Consider the following 18210-nt stretch of genomic DNA (forward strand, 5'->3'; position numbering starts at 1 on the left):
CTCTGGATGAAGGAACCAGGAGAGTCCTAGGTAATATATATAGTGTGGGCTTACACTCAACTCCACCCATTCCCTTACTTTGATGCCCCCCTCCCCATCTCAGTCACATCCTCATCTCTGTTAGGACCTGTAACCTACTCAGGCAGGAAAATTCCTGGCTTATTATAACCCCAGTAACATTTTTTTTTTTTTTTTACAAGCAATTACACTGCATTTAAGAAGTGCTAAATCCTATTTTGCCCAAACAAAGAGGACCTCGTGACATTAAAATCATCATACAACCTTACAAAGGATCATGAACAGTAGTTTTAGCGCCCTCCTGTGGATAACTTAAAGAAAGCAGACGACCAAGACAGGTACTGATGTGAAGAATGGCATGACTTTATTGTGTTCATTTCTCAATGTTAGACATATGGGATGTGATGTAGTTATAGAGACATGCCATACAACCATTATTAGGACTCCTTTTAAGCCAAGTGCTCCTTCCTACTGGAGGAAGACAATAAAACCACTGAGGACGCTCATTTCTGCATACAGGAGCCATGCCTTCTCTTAGATCTCTACATTTTTTTTTTGTGATTGTTGTCGCAGATGCACTGACTATTTACAGTGTTTACAATAGTGATGTCATGTACAAAAGAGAAAGAAACCTTTACAAATATTTGCATAAGAAAAAAAACAAATGTCTGCTCTTAAAAACAATGCGAAAAAAGGAAGATATCCAGTTATTAAAAATCCCTCCCGTGATAAGGTTTAAGTGTGGTAGGTCCAATGAAACACAACTTTGGGAATACACCAGGGACACATGCATTGACATTAGATCTCCAGGCTAATATCTGTTCTTACACTGCTTCTCACTCTCAGGCAACTCCTCAAAGGTGTCTATTCTTTCACACTTAAAATGGTGTCAAATCACACACAAACAGCCCAGTCATGATACACATTCTCATCTACTGCAGAGTTAACTGACACGTTACACATTACCTCATCTACCAGCCATAGGCCCAAATCAGTAACCCACTCTCCACCCAAATATGGGCATCAAGGTGACGACATTAAAGTGACATCAGAGTAGGTGAGAGGAAGTGAAGATGTTTCCTCTAATTCGAGGCCTCCGTGTGGTAGATTAAAACAGCTCAAAAGCAGCTTTAGGCCAAATCGTGTTTCAGGCACAGATAGACTTAGGCATCATGTCTCTACTTTCCAGCAGCACTTTGCTGTTTGGAAAGAGGAGGAACATCTGGAGAGAATATGGCAGTCTGAGGTACTTCAGGGTGAAGGGGCACGGAACTGAGACGTTTAAGTGTATCTCTACTACCTACAGCTTCCTCCTTTTACACGTCTTTTTATGCTGTCTTCCTTCATCACAAGAACAGTCAAGATGTGAGCAATAAATACTCTCTGTAATCTAGCACTTTCTCACATATATTATGTGCAAACAAATGAAGGAAATAAATGAGAGGAAGCCACTTAATAATGAGTTTCAAGCATTCTTAACCCCAGCCCTTACTCTTCCTGTAACTCTTAAAATAGTGCCAGAGAAGGAAACAGATTTCTAGTTTGAAAAACATTATCAAAGATATAAAGAGCAAATGCAATGAGGAAGGAAATGTTTTTTGTACTTATTCTTCTAAGTTGACTGCAGCTTTTTTTTAAAACTCATGTACTCCACTTCCCCCCTGTGGCATAACAAATGAGAAATGATCTAACCAGTAATGACGGAAGTATGACTGTGCGGAAGATGCTGTCTGCTGCTGTGGCTAACTGCATGTTTGATATAAATACTAGATGGTGATTACTGTATACGGATGCTCATTGTATGACTCAGTATAAAATCCTACAAAATCAAGATTTTCAAAGCTGTGTCCTTATCTATCACAAGAGAAGTTTGTGTTGATATCTAAATACAGAGTAGACGCAAGCATAGCCAGAAATGGTAGGCCGATTTGGCAGACTAGAACAAGCAGTTTTTGTTTTCTTGTTGTGTGTGTGTGTTCACAATACAGAATGTTGAGTATAGAGTCAGTCTGTCGTTATGATCAGTATATTACTGGAGTAAACCACCGACTACTGTCCACTGATGATGACATTTTCTGCACAGGCTGACCGTAAAACTGATTCATTTTTCAATTCCTTATTCACCCATGCATGTTACTCTTACAGCTTCACAGGTCTGATATTTGATCCATGAATGATACAGTGGCTGAAATGAAAAGAAATATAACATTCAAGGCCATTTTCATAACTGTGTTATTGAGTGTGTGTTATCATCTACGGAGCACCTTTGAGAAGACAAAAAAAAGCACACCAAGAGGGCACCGAGGCAGTAGTTGCTGCCATCTAGAGGAATTACTAGTGAACTGCATGATTTGGCCAAACTGATAGTCCCCCCATTTAATGCGCAGTCACTGACACAGCCTCCTTAAATCCAATTACCACATGTAGAAAATAAAGTGCATTTTTGGCTGTCGTCGAGTGATGGTCCTGCTTTGGGGGAAATCAGACTCTTTTACCTCTGAAGTGAATTTCTTTCTTAAATGAAGCACGTGCCTTCAAAGAAAACCAGTAAGCACCAATAGTTGTAGTCGTTGAAAGTTGTGACAGTCAAACACAAACAAAAGAAAGGGAACAAATGGGTCTTGATCAGTAGGATTATAGGTAATATTTTGCATCATACTATTCCGGTTACCATGCAATTGCGGATTCAACAACAACCCCTTTGGGACAAACTGGGGTCAGAGAAGAGACAAATGAGTATCTTTCCCTGACATGATCATCACAGCTTCCTATAAAAGCAGTTTAATTGTCTTTCCAATGTTGTAATAGCAGGGCAGAGCAAGCCCTTCGTCCATAATCACTCTCTCTGTAGATCCTTTACATTTAGCTTTGTAACTGCTCACTGAGCACACAGTAAAGTTCATTAATGAGTCTCATTGGGACTGCACTCGCTGTGGCAGCCGCAATAAAGAGTCCATAGTTCCACAGCTCAACTGACAATCGTATGTTGTCCTCAGAGCGTAGCCTGAAGAGTGGGATCCAGACTGCCTTCGCGCTCTGGAGACTCTATGTAGTTGGCCGACTCCTGGAGCTTCAGCAGCATGGCCATCTGGAGGAGACAGTGAGTCAAACTGCAGATTAACAGATATGTTTTGCTTTCCAGGGTTAGTTCTGGCTTGGCATAGATGCAATATTTCTTGAAAATGCATCTGAATAGTGTACAGCTTTGGCATCCAATATTTAATTTTGCCATTAACCTGCCAAATATTTTTTATGGATTATGAAATGTCAAAAAATAGTGAAAACTGCCCATCCTAATTTTCCAGAGCAGACATATTCAAATTGTCCCCCCACCAAAAAAACCCAAATATAAATTTAAAGTGATATAAATAAATATAAATAAATAAAATAAATATAAATAAATAAAATGTACATTTATTAACATTTATTTGGCTTGTTTGCTTGATAAATGACTTCAACACTTGACCTGGCTATAGTCTCTCATCCTTGTGTGACCAATAAAGCAATAAAAAATTTTTACAGCTGCTTTTCTAAGATGTTTCAAATTTAAGATACAATTTTCTTCTACTGCAGTGGTCAGTTTATAGTTATATATGCTATTTTTATGAATTTCAGTTCCTGCTTCCTTCTTCGGTTTTTCTTGTTTTTCTTGCCACTGAACAGGAACCTGAAAATATATATCACATGAGCCTAAATGTGCAAATTTCAGTGGGGCTGCTTTCTTGCATTTAACCCGTGATAAACCCTGGTGCAATCTTTTAGTAAACAAGAACACAGTGACTGTTTTGCACCTCTTAGTCTCTTACAGAAATTATTTTTCAATTCATTTTCTGTTGATGGGCTGATTAACTCACATCTCACTCATCTCAAGAGAAACTCACCAGTGGGTCTGACTCCAGTGCACTGGGTGGAGGTGTATCTTTGGGGGGCTTCTTCTCCTCACTGGGTGCACCTATGCTGGGGGGAGGTAGGTGAAACAGTCTGGACTGGTCTTGCTGTGCATTGGGCCAAGGGAGGGTACCTCTCACCCACTCCACTGGATCCTCCCACACTGCCTTCTGCCCGTGGACCTGAGAAAAGAGACAGAAATGTATGTAAAAAAAACACATACTCCTTGTTGTTACAACTAATGTTACACTTTGGAGGACGTCTGTGTTCACCTTGATCCCGTCTTTGGCACCCTCTTGCAGGTATGGTATGATGGAGTGGTTCCACAGGTCAATAAACCACTGCCTGAACTCTGCCACTGATACTGGGCATGACAGGAAGAAACAGGGACCTGGGGAGGCAAAAATTACTTTTAACTGCTTTCCTCACTGTTCTAGATCCAACTGTTCCCCCCGTTTCCTGTTTTCTAACTTAACGGACCCTGCGTCCGCTGTATCTCACCTATAAGAAAGTCTGAAGTGCTGTGTTTCTCCAGGAAAGTGTGGAGGTGGTACCAGAGCTGAGGGACCCAGTCGAGTACGCGGAGGAGAGCTTGGTGGCGTGTTGAGTCCTGCTCCTCCTCCTGGTAAGCCTCCACAGCTTTACGGTGCAGGTACCTCAGCAGGAACCCATTTGCTGGTTCCACATTATTGGAGAACATCACCATCCTGTGACCATATGCAAGAGATGTTAATTTTTGTTAGCTTCACTTTGTATTTAATGTTGTTTTAAAGTCAGAAAAGGCACTGTTAACACTTTCTGGCTTAGTGCTCACCTGAAGCTAAGGTGCAGTCCGTGGTTGGACGACATCTTCACTGGCTGATTGGTCGTTCCAACGATGTAAGGACTGAAAGGAGGAAATTATGTACTTTCGTCAACTTAATCTTATTTGAACTCTTCAATGAAATACTGTGACTGTTTGAATTGACTCACCATTTGTGGTACTTGCAGGTGAGCGCTCCGTTAACAAGCTCAGTGATGGCTGCTGAATCACTGATGTCATCTATGATAACAACCAGTGGCAACTCTCCCCCACTTTCTCTGTCAATCTGATTTGCTAGGTTGGACAGATACAACTGCAACTCCTGTGACAGTAAAGAAAGGTGCATATAATTCTCTTGGTGTTTAAATTCACTTTCAGAACTGTCAATTAACTGTCTAGTAAGACTTCAAAATTACTGCCTGAGAAAAATCCTGTGTCATGCGTTACCTTCTGTGACTGACGGTGCATGTTGAAGGTGACAGCAGCGCTGCGGCCCAGGAGACAGGTCTCATGGTCGGCCTCAGACGAGTCGGTCCGGCTGCGCTGCAGGAGGTAGTGGGCCAGACGCTGAGCTAGGTAGGTCTTTCCTGTCCCACTGGGCCCAGACAGAACAAGACGTCTGTGCTTCAGCAGCAGGCTGATGTAGTGCAGCATCATGGGCTTAGGAATCAGAGTCTCAAACACGAGTGAGTCAACACATTTTTCTTTAATACCTAGAGAAAGACACACACGGGGTAGAGAGAGAGAGGGTGGGGGGATTTTTTTAACACTTCCAAATGTGCAAAGCAGGATACAGTAAAAAGTAAGCATCATGCCAGTGGTTTCGCACTTTTATACAATTATACATATATTTTACAATCACTGTCCATCTTGCCCTTTGTCCAGAGGATCCTTTATGTTTGTTGATTTCCTACCGTCTAGGCAGCCATTGGTTTATACTCATTTCAGTGTGGTTCAAAGATGAACCTTTTTAAAGTTCAGTTCTGCAATACAGTGGTGAGCAGCGACTGTTTTAAAAAAACCCCAAACAGGAAACTTCAAAGTGTCCATGTTTGTTTATTGTTTGTCCTCATGGCTCATATGTAATTCATTTTATCACCAGGAGACGACAACCAAATTTTTACAAAAAGATGTCTCAAAGTTGAATTTTATACCACTGTGATATTAGCTGAAACAAATGGCTGCTTAGAAATGGGAAATAAAAAAGGGAAATAATTGTAAATTAGACACAATTTTAAGAAAAACTACAAGTGTGGTTTCTATTTTCTGTCGAGGACACTCACTAACCTTTCAAGGTGACAAGTATTTGAGCTGAACCACTGCTGAGACAGCGATAAGGTAAGGCCTGAGGTTTGTCCCCTCCTATCACCCTCTGCCCTCCCTGGGCCAGCTGGTACATGTGAAGCGAATCACAGGATAGACCCAGGCTGGCTGTCGGGTCCACTTGAGTTAGGTAGTCCTGAATACAGGAGAAAAAGAAATAAAATGACCACAGTTAAAATGTATGAAACTTGGTCTATCACATCACAGCTACACCTTTTTTTCAGAAGCACTCATTCCTGCACAGTGAAAGAGGACAACTGTTGACTTACTTTGAAGGTCTTAGCTATAAGAGAGTCGAGACTGGCCCAGTCAGTCCTTGCACTGACTGACACTGAGCCCAAGTAATACTCTTGCTGCTGTTTGCTGTCCTACAGAGACACAGGGTGGGAAAGAGAGATTGCATAATTTCCAAGCGGCTAAAGATAAAGCCATTGACTTTACTGGATATTGTAGCTATTACTGGTGTTCTGTGTTTACCTCTGCTTGATCTCCAATGCAGACCAGTACTCGTGCACACACCTCATCCCGCTGGGAAGACACGCTTAGCATGTCGGCTGGAGACACGTCTGAAAGAGAAGAGGGAAACAAGGGATGAATGAAATACAACTCTTTCATTCGAACTGTGCATATGTGTGTGAGCTAAATATTGGAGAAGGTTCTGTTTGTCTCTTACCTGTATCTTTACAATCATTTAGGCTGAGACTGAAGGACTTGGTGAGGGACATGCTCATCGGCTGCCTCAGTGACGGCCCCAGGAGAGAGGCCAGGCCTGAAGGCTGGGAAGTGGAGGAGGTGGGGCCACAGCCCGCAAGATGGAGCTGACTTCCTGTTTTCAAATGGTCATTCTCTGCCTTCAAGTTCTCCACTGTTGACTAGAACATAAACAGGTAAAAACTTTAAATTTAAGTTATATTAACAAACAAATGCAATATCACTCTTACACATACTCCGAGTATACACTTTACTGAGCATGCACATGAAGGCAAAACAAACCTGCATGTTGTTCATGGCTTCTCTGAGCTGCTCCAGCTGATGAGCAGAGTTTAAGGCCTCCAGTCGGATGTCTGTCAGTTCCCTCTCTTTCACCCAGAGTTCTGAGCGTAGCTCTGATACCGCTGTTTCCTCATTGTCCCCCTCCTCTGTAGTCTCCATTATTCTGGAGGGGACAGGATGCACTCATCAGGGCCTGACACCTGTGACACCCTGGCTAAACTGGCTTTCTCACTGCTGAGCTAAGAGCTGGAATAAGGTGTTTAGGTACTTACACAGAAGCTGAGGTTTTGAGGGATGAAGGCTGATTCTCCCCTCCTTCTCCCCCCTCATGAGGCATCTTTGGGGAATTAGGGGCTGAGGAGTCTGGGGTGACGATTTCCTCGATATCTGAGTAGGTTTTGGAGCCTTTCTTAATGCTGAATGCCTTGTTGAAGGAGCTCCTTAGCTACACAGAAACAGAGGAGAAGAGAGAACAGACTATTGAACTAATATTCAGTGGTTGACTGTATTTGGGACTAAGAGGATAAAAAAGGAGGTGTTAGGATTGTTAATTTGACACATGCTGAACATTACAAGAATAGTTTGTCATTTCTTTGTTACTGCATGTAACTCCCCACAAAAACTCAACCTGTTCTATTTACAGGATTTTTGTGTGAATTATGCAAATATAACATACTAAGTAGTGAGCTTTAGAGGTGCGGCTTTTGTCATCTCAGGATGGGGACAGGATAGATGTTCCCCTGTTTCCAGCCTATGCTATGCTAAGCTCAATACCTGCTGGTGGTGAATTCATATTTAAAGGGCCGATATCAGGGTGGTATCAACTTTCAGCAAAAAAAATAAAGAATAAGCGTGTTTCTCAAAATGACAAACTATTCCTTTAAGCTTTCTGCAAACAGGTCAAAGTTGCGGTCGGTGCATGTTTTTGCAGATTTAGTACCCAGCTGCTAGGTGAGTAAGGGTTATGTGGTAAAGCTGGATGTTGGTCACAATACTGCCTGCACATATCTATATTGAAGGATAAAACACATAATAAATCATGATGTAAATGAAGGGGAACATAACTGAAACCTGCATTTAATAAACTTTGATGATTAAGCTGAGAGCTCCACTTTTAATGGAAAGTCATCATGTCTGCTGATTGCCACTCTCACTGAACTACAGCCATCCATTCGAATCAAGTATTCACAGAACAGGCAGCCAATCAGGAGTCTAGGCAGTGAATCAGCAGAGATGGAGGGTACTCGAGTACTGTGTTGCAGTTTTAGATGGCCCATCATGCTGTATGACAGAAACTTATAGAGACTTCATAGGGACACAATGACTGCACTCACCTCAAAGACCTAAAACAGCAAAATAACACAACAGAGGAGGGAAAGGCTGGTCATACTTTATTTTCCATGGTGCTTTGTCATCATCATTAAGGAGAACAGACTGAATATAGACAAACACCAGGCTGTGAGAGTAAAACATTGTCTAACAAGCAGAGTGCGTTCATTCTTACCCAGCTCTTTTTCTTCTTCTTCTTGGCATCTTGGTCCTTCATGCTGCCAACACTCGACATACTAGTCAGGCTGTTCAGACTTGAGATGCTCTCACACGAGTTTTGACGTCGAATTCGCAGGTCTGGAAGACAAGAAAAGTCAACATCAAAACGCTGGCAGATGTGCACAGAGACTGGAAAAACAGCATCAGCTGGTTAATCTCCAAACCTTTCATGTTATCTGGATTGTTTAAAGCTCCTTGTATAACAGCGTGGGCCTCTTCATTCTTGGCCTTCAGAGCCTCGATGGTCTCCCGCAGCTCCACCAGCTCTGAGTCCTGCACAAACATTACATTAATGAATGTCAGACAGCTTAGTTGGGATGGATCAGTTTGCAAACTCAAAGCTGTGGAACAGAATTTGCATTTGCCAGTTTGTCATATTAATATAAATAAACACTGATATTTTTCCATACTTTTTAGGGAGGAGTAGTATGGCCTGATATTTTGGTCAAGCACTGCAACTCAAACCCACAGTATAAGGTCAAACACCTGGTGGGCTTGATCTCCCTCATGATGTTAGGAGAGTCCAGAACAGCAAAGGCTGCTTACTGTGTGCTAAAGTCGATCCCACTTCACTATAAATGGAGCCACCCGGCCCATCTCCTCAAGGTTAAAGAGCTTGTGCTCCAGGCGGAGCTGCACAGGTCAGTGCGCTGGCACTAACAACAAAGACTTTTTCTGGAGCAGTCTAGACGGGCCTTTCAGTGGGAGCAGCAAAGCATGAAGCACTGAGAACGACTCCTGACTTTCATACACACACTCACACAAATGCACACTGAACACTGCCTTGGGCACTGATCAGTTTATTCGCACCAAAACTGATACAAAGGCAGAAGAATGCAGGAATGTGATGTTTGCTGTGAGTGCACACGCAAACTGTTTGCACTTTGAGCTTATCGTTCAGCCTAAAGTGAAGGTTGTATTTTTTTTCATTGATCTGCTGTCCTCTTCTCACATAAAGTCTCCCTGTGGAACGACAGCCTGGGCCTCTCACCTACATTTAGCTTCTCACTGGAGGCTGTGATCAAAGTCACCTCGCTCCATTTTTGCACAAACCCTGCCTCTTCTTAGCTCGCTGCTCATAAGACGGGCACAATGGTGGAATGCAGCTGGAATTCTGGTTTGTGTGTACAACAAGTATGGATGTTAAGTGTGATGTTACCTTCTGCTCATGGCTTAATGACAGACTCTGAAGCCGAGTCGTCATCAGTGACAAACTTTGCTCAAAGGCAGCCACCAGATTTGCCTGTTGGGAAAAAGAAAAAAAGCTGAAGGGCAAAAACACAAGCAGAAATTTCACATTTCTTTGCCCAAAATCTTCCTCTATGCAGTTGTCTATTAATAGGAAATTAACAGGATCTAAATCTACTGATTCTTTTTTATCATTACTGATTTCTTTACACCCATTCAGTGACAGATTTTTAAATTTTCTTTGCCTCTTCTTCCTCGTATATGAAGTGCTAAAAAGCAGAACACACAAAGGCTGTACAAGATGCCTCCTGTGGAAAATCCTCCCTAATCTCTCTCTCACACATGCACGTCCACTATAGCTTAGCGAAAGAAAGGAAAATTACTTTCCATTCTCCTTTACAGAGAATGTTAATACAGTAAAATAATGGATATGGCCTGTCATTAATCCCATTATGTTATGATCTGTGCATCTGTTTTGCCTATTCACTTCCCTCACAATATAAGGTCAAACAGTATGAAAAAAATCCCAGGGGAAGAAAAACGCGCACACACACAGACACAGAAACAGTTGATTGATGTGCGCTGCATGAACTCATGCATAATGCCGTGTGCTGTATTCATGCACTTGGACCAATGAAAACGCTGACAGGGTGGTCATTCAGAAACAACCTTGTAGAGTGGAAAGAAAGGGTGAGGCACCTGTGTCTGTGTGTGTGTGTGGCTAAGCTAAGTGGCTTGGGGAAGAGGTTCAGGAGGAGGTTAGCATTATTCAGGCCCCGCATGGATAAGAAATGTGCTGAGACTGCACAGAAATGATCTATGACTGACATACCACAGCTTGGATTTTAAATCTTTCTCAGTGTGTCTCTTTGCTGTTTTGTATGAAGGGTGGATTCCTTGCCTTGTGTGAGAGTTTAATAGTGAAAGACAAAGGGTTAAGTTCTGAAGCCACTGGGTTAAAAAAAAAAAAATTGCAAGCATAACCGCAGCAGGAATAAGCTTGTACAGTGACCTATCCTGAAAGAGGTTTAATATACTATGCAGTTCTTGTTAGTTTAAAATACACTGTCAGCCTGTGACCCCGTGGTACACAGAAAAGTTATTTACCTGAAATTCTTCTAATCATGAAAAAAAGCAAGGAAGGAGTAAAAAACACAAAAAAAGAACATCAAAGCTAAAAGCGCGCTGACATTGTTCCTTCTTTGCCCGCTATCCCCTTGTTTCACACTGACAGGTCTTTATGAGTATCTGTTACCTCTGCCTCAGGGCACATGTCACTGAGGTGAACAGTTCATCAAGATGAGTGACAAGTATTGGGGTGTAAAATTAGGGGGAGGGGCTACTACTAATTCTTCAATTGCCTCGAGGTAAAAGGTTGGATATTGTAGCCTAAATGATGACATGAAAATGTCACTCAGATTAGTGTCTGGTTGGATAGAGCAGCGTTTTTCACCTTTTTATTTCTTATAAGTACATTTTTTTGTATCTAAGCTCTGGCTGAGTTTACTGTATTCAAACATTCTTGTTTTTAAAATATGGTTGACACACCCTTGCTGTATTTTGTTTTGTTTGGTTTTCTAATTAAAAAAAGAAGGTGCAGCTAAAATGAGTCACCAGTGGGTGGTAATTTAGGTATTTTCTATTTGCACAATGGAGAATTGTCTTCAAGAGCTGGAATCCACTTGGGAATAAAATGTTATTTATTTAAGACTAAAATTTATACAGCTGAATGTTTTTTTTCTGAAGAAGACCTGATAAACCTACTAAGAAAAATATGTTACTAAGGGACTTGCAAGTCAGCGCTGTCATGATAATTAATGAGGTCAGAAGGCGAACAGGACATACGTTTGCAGTCAGCTGTGTGGTCAGGTTAGACACCTTCTCCTGGGACGATTCCAGCTCTCTCCTCAGCTTGCGGATTTGCTGTGAAGAAAAGCAGAGAACACTGTATTATAAAACAATCAAGATTTCTGGTGCTGACAATGGCTGACATTACATGAGCGACTCGAGTGGATGGCGTTCACGAAATGAATGACGGACTTGTTCTCCCACAGACAATAGGGATGAGAGTGATGGATGAAAGGAAAGAGACAGATGAGGCAGAGACGAAGAAAGTGCAGGAAAGAAAACACTTACCTCTCCCTGAATCCTTTCCTCAGCCTTTGGAAGCAGGGGGAATAAAAGTCGAGTTATTAGATAAGGCATAGGAGGAGAGGAGAGGAGAGGAGAGGAGAAAAGAAGAGACTAATAAGGTGCAGGGCATACCAAGGGAGAAAGCCTTGTTTTTAGTGTGTTCTGTTGAAAGTGTGATACGAGTAGAACTGTACACACAATCATCCATAAATACAGTCCAAACCACACCACATACTGAACTGTATCTACCTGAGTCTGCATGCTGTCCAAACTCACCGAGGAGTAGCTTGACGAGGCGTTGGATGCCAGTGAGAGCACAGACCCATGAACTGAAAATGAAAAAACAACAAAATAAACCACAGAAAAGCTTAATTAGTTGCACAACAGCACCAAACATAACAGAGAGACTTGACATGAGCTATCAAAATAATTCACTGGACTCACCTTCATCGGGCTCCTTGTCCCTGAAGGATCCCGAGCGAACCATTCCCATGCTGCGGGGACGCTCAGCCAGCGACAGTGTGCTGCCCAGTGGAGACACACCGCACAGCTCCATAGAGGCATCATGTGTTGGGATGCTGTTGGAACGAGTCATCCTTGGAGGTCCGCCGACAGGGCTGGGTACTAGTAAGAAAACAGGCGGGTCAAAGGGAGGACAATTACCTTTGTTGTACACAAAATTAAAGTGAATCACTGTTCTACTTTACTTAACAATGTGTCTACGCGTATATACTCACCCATACTTGTCTTAGAAGTGCGGGGCAGGGAGGTGGGTGAGGACAGCAGTGGAAGAGTGAGGGAGTCTGTCATACTGAGAATAGTGTGAGAGTGTCTCCTCTCTCCTTTCTCCTTCCCTTCCTCCTCAGCCTGGGAGGCACCGCTGAAACTACACAGAGGACAAAGTCAGTTATGATGTGGTAAATAAAGAAACTGTCACTCATTGTAGACATGTTGTTATGCATTAAAATGCATGTATAATGTTGTGCAAACTCTGGATGTTTGGGAACATTACATTTAAAACTATTAAAGTGAAGACAGAAAAAAGTCAAAGTCAAAAGAGAGAAGAATTCTGAAAAATCCTTTTCCTTTCCAGTCTGAACTTTTATATATTTAGAACCATAACTGTGAACTACAGCCACAACAATTAATCAATTGATCGATTATTTGATCAACAGAAATTTAATCAGCTATTATCAGCTATTTTGATAATCAATCCAACCTGTTTTAGTTATTTTTCAAGTAAAAATATTAACCATTTCCTTGTTCCAGCATTTCAAATATGAGGTTTTTCTGTGTTCATCAGTTTTTCTATGATATTAGATTGAATATCTTTACTGATGGTCAGACAATGCATTAAATCTGAAAATGTCACCTTGGACTCTGGGAAATCATAATGGCTTCATCTTTCAGTATTTTCTGACACTTTATATGTCAAACAATGAATTGAGAAAATAATTAGCAGACTGACCGATAATGAAAATAATCATTAGTTGCATCCCTACTGTGAATTATAATATTTTATATGAGAATATCATTAAATGAAATAAAGATAAACCATAATAATACAAATTTAACAACACTTAAGACCTTTGCATGGCGCTACACTGCACATACTGTGCATTACTCAGAAGATGCCCATTTAAATTCTACATTACATATACAGCACCAAAGTGTGAATGGAGAGACACACCAAATGTTGCCAGCAGGACACAAATGAGATACAGTTTTGAGGGGATTAAGCCAGGGTTTTGGAATACAAGTGAAAGAAATGATCTCTAATAGCCCTGCGGGGAGGATTAACACAGTCTGTCATTCAGAACAGATCTTATCAATGGGATCTCTGTGTGTGTGCAATTAAAGTCCTGTGCCCAAACGGCATCAAACAATCACTGCCTGACAGTGTGGTGTATAAGAGTGTGCATGAAGCGTGCAGCTGTATGTGTGTGTTAACTTACCTCAAACCTTTCTTTGGCAGTGTGTTTCTGTCTCTCTGAGAACTGTGGAGATTAAACAATGTCATTATTTAACCACTGGCACAGGGAGTTATTAAACTCTCAAGAACAGGCAGCAGGCACAAAGAAGCACAGTGAGACTGGCAGACAGCTGGTGTCAGCCAGTAATTATGACTTCAGTCAGTGGGGCCGGTACAACACTGATAATAGGCCTGTAGTAATAATAGCCTAGCAACCCCTCAGTATGTGTGTCTATGAATGGGTGTGCATGCATGTGGTTGCCTTTACTTGTTGTTTGAGTTTATAATGTAGATGGGATTTTCAGCTTTCTCATTAAGCCAAATAATATGTGACAAATGTGCCACAAAATAGTTATGTTTCTATAATTTGGGCAATAATTAACATCTTATATTGCACATTTTGTCTCTGATTTCAGATAAAATCACACACAATTTAAATTCACTATCAATAAATAAATATAACAAATAAACCATGAGAGGTTTAGGTTACCTCTAGAATAATATTGTTAAATATATTCTTATGTATGATTCTTTGTGCTATTTTTATTTTGACAAGACCAGAGACATCTTTACCAATCTATGTTATGTATGTCCATTACTCTTATCTTTGTTGGCATAAACAGGTGTTGTCTTTTATTCTTCATAAATGCCACTGCTGTCAAACCCTATTACTTTTTCAGTATGCTCAACTAAAACACCCTTCCACATGCTGTGTGGCTGTAGTGTAGAAGACAGTGAATAAGATATCAAAGCCTCTAACAGACCAATCCCGCCATCCCTGAACAATGAATGATGAATGTTGTAGTTCCTCAGCTAATCAGCAGATGGAGCTACAAGGTAGTAATGAAAAATAAAAAACAAAAAACAAAAACATCTGCTTTGCATGTATACCTGTGTGATGTGACTGGGTATAAAACACACGCACGGTTAAAGATAATCTTTCAGCAAAACTGAACTCACCTGTCTGTAAGTGTCAATGAGACTTTACTTCCAGAGCTCCAGCTTGTAGGAGGGCCTCTGTCCTCCTGTCTCTCTTTGTCTCTGGACTCAATGGTGGTGTAGCCTCTCACTAAAGTCTCCCTCTCTCTATTCTTCTCTCCCTCCTGAGGCTCTGGAGCCAGACTCATCTGGAGCGGCAATGACTCCATGCTCCGATGCAGCCCAGACAGTCGAGGGTAGAGCAGGGGAGAGGTGCTTCCTCCACTCACTTCAACCCCAAGCGAAGAGACCTGCCTGGGCCCCAACCCAATCCCAGAGCTTGAGAAGCAGGCCGAAGAGTTCACATTGAGTAATGGGGCAGGGCTGGGGGTCAGGCAGGGGCTAGTGGAGCTGCCTGCTGAGTTAGCCAGGTCCTGGAGCTTAGAGTAGGGAGGGATCTTCGGAGGCAGGGTGTCCTGTACCCCCACCTCAAGGCTGTTGGAGTTCAGCTTGTCAAGCTGGGCCATGGATGGAGGCTTTGCCAGGCTGCGCACCCCAGATAATCTAAAGACAATACAAGATAATGTTGAAGCAAAAGCATATTTATACTTAATTTTGTATTGTAGTATATTATTATTATATTAGTATATAAACCTTGGTACCTGTGTGTGTTGGGTGAGGGCAGATCTATGCCCTTGCTACTGCTGGGAGGTCTCAGCCCCTGTAGCTTCCCTCCGTTCTCTGAGGGGGTCTGAGCAGGGCTGGCCTTTAGAGACCCACCTCCACACTCTGAGTCAGATACTACAGCTTTAGCTTTGGCTCTCTCTTTCTCTTTTTCTCTGTCCGTTTGATTGACAGGACTGGGACTTGGGATCCCACGACTCCCCGTCTTACTCAACCCTGTTCCAGAACCAAGCCCTGAGGCAGGCTCTTTGAGCCTTGAGCCCTGGGGCGCAGTAGTTGAAGGTTTGATCAATCCAGAGCTTGTGTCCATGGTAGTGCTTACTGGGCGAGCTGAGCTCGGCCGGGTTAAAGTCAGCGTGCTCGTCTTAGCAGGACGAGGCAGAGAGCGGTACTGGAGAGACGTCCTAGCATTTGGGGACAGAAAACCACTTTGGTCGCTGCTTGAAACATCTAGACTTGTCTTACGTCCTCCACCACCACCAGCCCCTGGTTTGACAGGAATACCCGATGTTTTGGGAATCTTTCCCACAGTAGCAGAGCCGCTGGGTATGGCACTGCCACCTGTACTCATCACAGTGGGCGTACTGTTATTGTTTGTCCCATTACTGGTAGCCGTGGTGGGTTTCTTGAAGCCAAAGTTTCCACCAGTTGAGGGCCTGACCAGGCCGGATGGAGGTTTACGTTGCTCACCACCAGTGGTACCATTCCGGTGGTCTTTACCAGCATCAGAAGAGGAGCGCTGAAGACCTGACGTCTTCACTGCTAACCGAGACTTATCCATGGGCTTCCCATCTGACTTTACTGTACCTGAAGAGGTAGAGGAGGGAAAAAAGAAGAAAATCAGTGATGAGTGGCTTGAACAGACTAATGCCTGAACAGTCTCTCGTGGTGAGAGAGACTAACCTAGCCATATTAGGATATGATATCTTATCTGAACACCTACAAGGTCTGACTGTCAGCTGATAAAAGCAAATCCCTCTCTGAGCAGACAGACAGCATGTAGACCAGACTCACAGCCAGCTTTACCCTCACACACAGTGTTATCACGCAGTGACTCCTCTTTTCCATCCCGATGAACTAAAATAGTTTTCTCCGGCTTTCCAGTAAGTGTACGTCTGTGTGTCATGGCTGTGGAAAACTGCTGTTCACGTTCATGAAGCGTGTCACTGGCACAAAACTGCTTGAAACACCCAGTGTAGCTGAATTTCTCCACTCTTGAAGACTCTTTGGAGAAAGAGGGCGGAGTGAATGATAACTTGGTGGAATGGACGAGATTTTGTACACACACTTCTGGACATTTCCCAATGGGCAAATTAATTGGACTTGTTTGGAAGTTATTATGAGAAAAACCAGTCTATTAGACACGTGCGCTGTATGCACCACCCACACAAGAGTGGGTTCACACTGCCCACGCTCTTAATTTGTATCTAATGGGAGTTGTTATGGGAGGTTTATATACAAGGCATTAACAGAGTCAAAGAACTGCTGTTGAAAGAGACCCACCGGCGTGCTGCCTGGGGACATCTGGAGTCACTTAAGGGTATTTATAAACCCGCAAAAGACACATACACACACATAGGGGCAGACATATATACCACACACACTCGCAATTCTCAGTGATCAGATCTTATAGGAATGTGACACTGACAACACATTGCACTCTAAGTTCTTTTGTAAATGTGAAAATTGGGTTTACATGTCAAGTCATAAACTCAATCCATCGTATAACCGCAACTCTGCCCTTTCCAAGAACATCAGGCTGCAGAAACACACACTGCTGGCAGTGACACACATCAACAGAATGCAGATGCAGATATTTTTATTAATTTTGACATAAATGAAGGCTGATTTCCAGACACTGGCTGTGGGGACAGGGGAGCTCACAGCTTCACACGGTGGCTCGTGTAGAAGAGACCGTGAATCACTACATGTCTCGACGCAAGAGGCCTGCATGTCTGAGGAGATGGAGATCTGAGCACACTGCTGAAATTCAGACTGAGAGGCAGACAGAGAAATCCTTTGCATAAAACGTCTATCACTGACATCTCTTACAGGAAAATGGCTCATTCAAATTCTCCTTCTCCAAGTCTTCTTCTATTTAAGGCGACCGTGGGAGAGGCGAAAGAAGGGAAGGTGGAAATTCTGGAATGAAGATGTATTTATACTGTACACAAACATACAGAAACACAAGCTGCCTCATTCCCAGACTGCTGACATCTTCCCCCATAAACAGTCACACTTTCAACACGTGTGTTTATATGTGTGGTTGTAGAGACACAGTATCAGTGTTGATTTGTGTGTACATGGGAGGTTTGGAAACATTTGTTGCAGAAATTTGGCTGAATGTGTTTGCAGATGTGTGTCTGTGTGACCCCAGGAGAGGAAACCAATGACCACAACCATCACATGCGCCGTCCCAATTCCAAACTACATGCAAATTCTTGCAGATATGCAATGCATTCACGCTAAAGTGACAAAAATCAGTAAACTAAGTCATAATGCTTACTAAAGCGGTTTGATGTTTGTATGCACTGTTAATGGATACAATTGTCCCGTAATGCAATGCAGGAGGGAAATAGAGGTGATGCTCACAGCTGGAAAAAATTAACACAAATAGTGGACGGTGGTTTAAAGGCTCCACCAACATTCAGTAAAGAAACTAGCAAAAAAAAATAGTATCAATTTGTTGGAAAAACATTTTATTTTCTCCTCGTTAAGTTTAACTGGCAGTAGTCAAGTCTAG

The 18210-nt window shown here is 42.4% G+C and overlaps 1 protein-coding gene across 5 annotated transcripts in view; it reads right to left on the reverse strand.

The window, feature by feature from the left end:
- Positions 1–366: 366 nt before the first annotated feature.
- Positions 367–18210, reverse strand: part of LOC121189564 (neuron navigator 1-like) — a 78175-nt gene continuing 60331 nt past the window's right edge. For 2 of the 5 annotated variants that reach the window (XM_041049866.1, XM_041049827.1), the window contains 24 exons: positions 15446–16274; positions 14826–15347; positions 13849–13890; positions 12631–12779; positions 12338–12517; positions 12143–12222; positions 11606–11683; positions 9732–9815; positions 8737–8845; positions 8529–8650; positions 8359–8367; positions 7297–7469; positions 7025–7187; positions 6705–6903; positions 6509–6597; positions 6301–6399; positions 5996–6167; positions 5156–5421; positions 4879–5030; positions 4721–4792; positions 4408–4613; positions 4179–4297; positions 3900–4088; positions 367–3106 (listed from right to left, as the gene is read on the reverse strand). In XM_041049866.1, the coding sequence (XP_040905800.1) occupies positions 3011–3106; positions 3900–4088; positions 4179–4297; positions 4408–4613; positions 4721–4792; positions 4879–5030; positions 5156–5421; positions 5996–6167; positions 6301–6399; positions 6509–6597; positions 6705–6903; positions 7025–7187; positions 7297–7469; positions 8359–8367; positions 8529–8650; positions 8737–8845; positions 9732–9815; positions 11606–11683; positions 12143–12222; positions 12338–12517; positions 12631–12779; positions 13849–13890; positions 14826–15347; positions 15446–16274 (4199 nt within the window). In that variant the 3' untranslated portion in view covers positions 367–3010. The remainder of the gene's footprint in view (positions 3107–3899; positions 4089–4178; positions 4298–4407; positions 4614–4720; positions 4793–4878; positions 5031–5155; positions 5422–5995; positions 6168–6300; positions 6400–6508; positions 6598–6704; positions 6904–7024; positions 7188–7296; positions 7470–8358; positions 8368–8528; positions 8651–8736; positions 8846–9731; positions 9816–11605; positions 11684–12142; positions 12223–12337; positions 12518–12630; positions 12780–13848; positions 13891–14825; positions 15348–15445; positions 16275–18210) is intronic. The other 3 variants (XM_041049847.1, XM_041049856.1, XM_041049838.1) reach the window with 3 other exon arrangements.

Source organism: Toxotes jaculatrix, chromosome 2, assembly GCF_017976425.1.
Source record: "Toxotes jaculatrix isolate fToxJac2 chromosome 2, fToxJac2.pri, whole genome shotgun sequence".
NCBI lineage: Eukaryota > Metazoa > Chordata > Actinopteri > Toxotidae > Toxotes > Toxotes jaculatrix.